The sequence below is a fragment of the Thermothelomyces thermophilus genome, chromosome 7 (assembly GCF_000226095.1).
Source record: "Thermothelomyces thermophilus ATCC 42464 chromosome 7, complete sequence".
Taxonomy (NCBI): Eukaryota; Fungi; Ascomycota; class Sordariomycetes; order Sordariales; family Chaetomiaceae; genus Thermothelomyces; species Thermothelomyces thermophilus.
In genome coordinates, this window is record NC_016478.1 from 3,460,546 (window position 1) to 3,464,791 (window position 4,246).

Here is a 4,246-nt window from a genome sequence, read left to right on the forward strand (position 1 = left end):
TAAAGGAGACAAAAAGAGTGGTATTTATAGATAAGGGGACTGGCCAATGCGTTGAACAGCCTCATATAGCTGTGGCAAACGCGTGGCTAATACTCTTGGAAGCTCTATAGCTTCCGACACCTGTATACCAGGTAATAATAGTCACCCAAGTATACCCACCCTACCCAGCCCCTCCTGAAGTACGGAATAGAGCCGTTACAGGGCACCAGAATCACGAAACTGCTCATTGTGGTTAAAGGCAACGAACTAGCGCACCAAGGCGGTGGCGGTGCAGAGCAAGGGACGGTGTCACACTGCTAATAAATACGGAATGGTGCATGTAAGTGTTCGTGCAGATCACATCCGCCCTTCACCCTGCAGAGGCCTCTCAGCCTTGCCATGGTCCATGGAGCTCAAAAGGGTGTGCCCGTGCCATCAACCCCGCCCTCTCTGGCATTTCATCAATATGAGCCCGAAGTCCTTCTGTCCCTTTCCCAAAGTTGTCACCAAGATCCAAAGCCAAATCAGACCACTCCCGCTGCGATAGTAGTCCAGTCCATCCCGTGAATTCAACCAAGGAAGATGAGTCTGGGTAAGAAGTCACCAGCTCGGACTGATTTTTTTTTCTTTTTCTTTCTTTCTTTCTTTTTTTCTGGTTGGGGAGGGGAAAACTCGAAGCCTTGCTGAACAACCTCGACCCTCTCAAGCGGCCAGCCAGTGCGTCTACATCCAGCTCCAAAGGGTTGCGCTAACCACCCAGAGCCCGCGCGAGTTCGCGGACCAACGTAAGTTCTCGCTGCAGCACCAGTTAGCGGCGTTCCCTGGGGACCTGACAGACTTTTCATAAAAAAAGTGGCCATATTCATAATGACTCGCCTCTTTGATGTTGGTCTTGCCACTGCTGCAGCAGCGGCAGCTGGAGCAGCAGGCGCACATGCAGCCGGAGTCCCCCTGACTACCGAGATACTGCGGGATGCCGCCGTTGGCGGAGCCCTCAAATCCGGAGCCATGGCCGTTGCCGGTCTCTTCATGCTGGCGCGGCTTAATACACCCTTCATCGTCATCCCGATGCTCCTGGGAACAACCATGGCGACAAACGTTCTGTTGGTGGCAGCACTAGCAAACCGAACGCTCGGATACGGTGAGCATAATCACCCAAGTTTTTTTCTCATCATCATGCAATCCGCTGTCTTTATAAACCGGGGGGTTGCTGAGCTGGCATCTCTTAATTGCCTTTCACCCAGCGCCAACCCAGCTCCTCGTAGCCGCCGTCGTGGCCGGCATTCCGCTCGGCTTTTGCCCGGTATACTATTATGGAGGTGAGAGCCCCTTGATGCAATCATGTTCCGGAACCGGTAGGGCCAGCCAGCCCGACTCTCACACGAAATCCATCACGATCTAGCGTTTCGAGTCCCGATCACGTTTACATCAATCCCATTCGACGTTCTCGGGGCATATACGTTTGTGAAAATGGCCGACAACTTGGGTAAGACATTACCTATTAATTAATTACCTACACACCTCTTTCCCATTTGGTTCTTCCCCCCCTTGGTGCGGTGAGAGACTCTGGTTCACCATCGCGACCTTGGCTATCCTTGAAGAAAAAGCAACTGGAATAGAGAGGGAAAAAAGAAAGAAAAAAAAAATCGAAGCTAACCACAACCCACAATCCATATTAATAGGCCACCCTATTTGCCCACTCAGGCCTGCACTAGTTGCCGGCGCCGTGTTTGGAACGGTCTTCTCTGTCGGCTTAACTTTATTCGGTTGCTGGTTCATAGGACGGCCCAGGATCATACGCCTGAGCAATGCCGGGAACAGCCTCTCTGGGCACGCGAGCTGCTGTGGAAATCAAGTTGTTTTCAATTCCGTCACGAGGGGGGCCATCGCCAGGCCCCCAGTCTATGGTTCCTTGGGTAGCGCCGGGTTCGGCGTGGTGTCTCGGAGAACCCATGCCCTCGGAATCTACTGGGAGCCTGGTGCGGTTGGCGGGGGCTTGGTCCTCCACGCCGAGTCGTCTGCAAACGATACGGTAAATTACACTACGGGCGGGGCCGAGTTCTTCAGGATGGCTTGAGTCAACACCCAAGACGCCAGCGTCTCATCACGTCCCGAGACGGCGCATTCTTCATCATCATGCTTCTCTACCGAGCCACAGCAGAGAAATTACACAGAACTTAATTATATAAACCTAAGTATGGCAGTATTGCTTAAGTGCCTACTCCACATGCTATTACCATATGCCAAACGCAGTAGGAGCTCCGGGAGCATTAAAAGCAGTCTATAGTAGGTAGCTATATAAAGGAGACAGTACCTTATTAAACTATCTATAAAGGAGACAAAACGACTAATATTTATAGACAAAGGAACTGGCCAATGCGTTAGCAATGACGCCTTATACGTTATAGCACGTATATAGCTAATACTCTTAAAAGCTCTATAGCTTCTGATATACCCCCTAGTTAAAGGCAATAGTCGTTTAACTACACTTTATAGTAATACTGTTCTTAGTATTATATCCTTTGTCACTCTTACCTCGATAGCTCCTTCAGGGGGCCTGCCTTCTATATTTAGAAGTGTAATGTGCTAGCCTTATGGCAACTGCAGATAAGCGCACAATATTCTATTCGACTACCTTAGGGAGGAAAAAGAGAAAGAACACAAGAGTTATACGGAGGGGCGCCTTTTAAGTATATACGTTGTAACCTAGGTAGGGCCCGGTTAGGCTCCGGGTCGGGCCCTAACCGGGCCTTGGCCGCGTGTCCACCGGACGAGTTACGAACGAGCAACGAACGCTCTACGGACCTGTGGGGCGTAGGTAAGTGGGGCAGGGTGGGTCTGTTCTGTGCCTGGGTAAAGCCTGGGCATTGTCTAGCCCGGGTATAGCCTGGGCCTATAATATACCCCCCCTCTTTTTTCGCGGTTGCTGGGCCGACCTGCCCTATATCGTGCTTTATATATTAGTCCTATAAGCAGGCCCTATACCTTCCTTCCTTTGTTGCTATAATAATGTAACTTGCGTATATAATAGTATATTATATATAAATAGGTAGCTATTTAAGTTTAGATAAAACCTATACCTCCTTATCTTTATTATTAGAATAATGCGACCTATATATATAGTAGTAAGTTATATATATAATAAGTAGTCTGCCTAGGCCTAGTATACTCCTTTATTACCCTCCTCTTATACCTATAAATATACCTTCTTTTTCCCTCCTCCTCTTAATTTTTCCTTATTTATAACTAACTCTCTTCCTCTATACCTTCTAACTACCTCTGCCTCCTATAACTATACTTACTACCTATGCCCTTGTTATACCCTTAAGTTCTTTTTTTTTTAATTAGTATCTATCTAATATATTAATAGCTATCGGTTTACTTAGTAGTAGTAGTAATAGTCGCTACTCTAGTAGTAATAAGAATAAAGATTACTATATAAATTTTTCTCTTACCTATACTAATTTTAGCTATTATATATATATATAGGGCATGGACTAATTCCTTATTTTATAGCATAAGAATGCTAACCTCTCCCTTGGTAGGTACGCTATTAAGGGCGACTCCTTTAATAAGGAATTAGAACTATAGCCTAAGAAGTAGTAATATTACCTATTATATATTAACTAACTTCTAAAAGGCAATAAGGTCAAATACGTCTAGGGTTAGGGCGCCTCCTATACGACGTGCTACAAGAACTATAGGAGCTATATTTAGGATCTATAGCTCTAGGCTAACAACCCCTACCTACATGTAGGCATCAAGAAAATTGTAGGTTATTACGATGCTAGCACCGCCCTTGCCTCCCCTGCCTATTATAAGACCGCTAACTAGGGCGCCTGTCACGCCGTCCTGACGCCTAAGTTCTCCGCGCTGGTGCGTTTGTTCTCTGTGCTCTTCGAGGCTGCCTAGTCTAACTATTCGCCTAGATAGGCTACCTTCGCCCCTGCCCTGGCTGTAAGTTCTCGTCGTTCTAGTAACGACTTTGCCCTAGTTGCTACTACCGCCGCCCCTAATACCCCTACCTATTGTAGTAATATTGTCTAGCCTACTACTAGCCCTAACCTTACCCTATAAGCTACTAGGCAGCTTATATACTATATTATAGTATAGAATAATAGTATATTATACTAGATATAGTATATAAATAAGAATATATTAACTTTGGTTAATACTAATGTTACCCTTGTTATCTATATCTTAGGCACCCTATTGCTTGCCTCTTATGCCTATATAAGTGCCTCTATATGCCCTATACCTATGCCGA

General features: G+C 46.4%; 1 protein-coding gene across 1 annotated transcript; it reads left to right on the forward strand.

Annotated features, from left to right (window-relative positions):
* The first annotated feature begins 203 nt into the window (after positions 1-203).
* On the forward strand, positions 204-2,181 carry MYCTH_2312987 (uncharacterized protein). The gene is made up of 6 exons (XM_003667258.1): positions 204-571; positions 687-764; positions 833-1,120; positions 1,224-1,298; positions 1,382-1,465; positions 1,662-2,181. The coding sequence occupies exons 3-6, from the start codon at positions 847-849 to the stop codon at positions 2,054-2,056; spliced, it is 828 nt and encodes a 275-aa protein (XP_003667306.1). The 5' UTR covers positions 204-571; positions 687-764; positions 833-846; the 3' UTR covers positions 2,057-2,181.
* Positions 2,182-4,246: the final 2,065 nt, after the last annotated feature.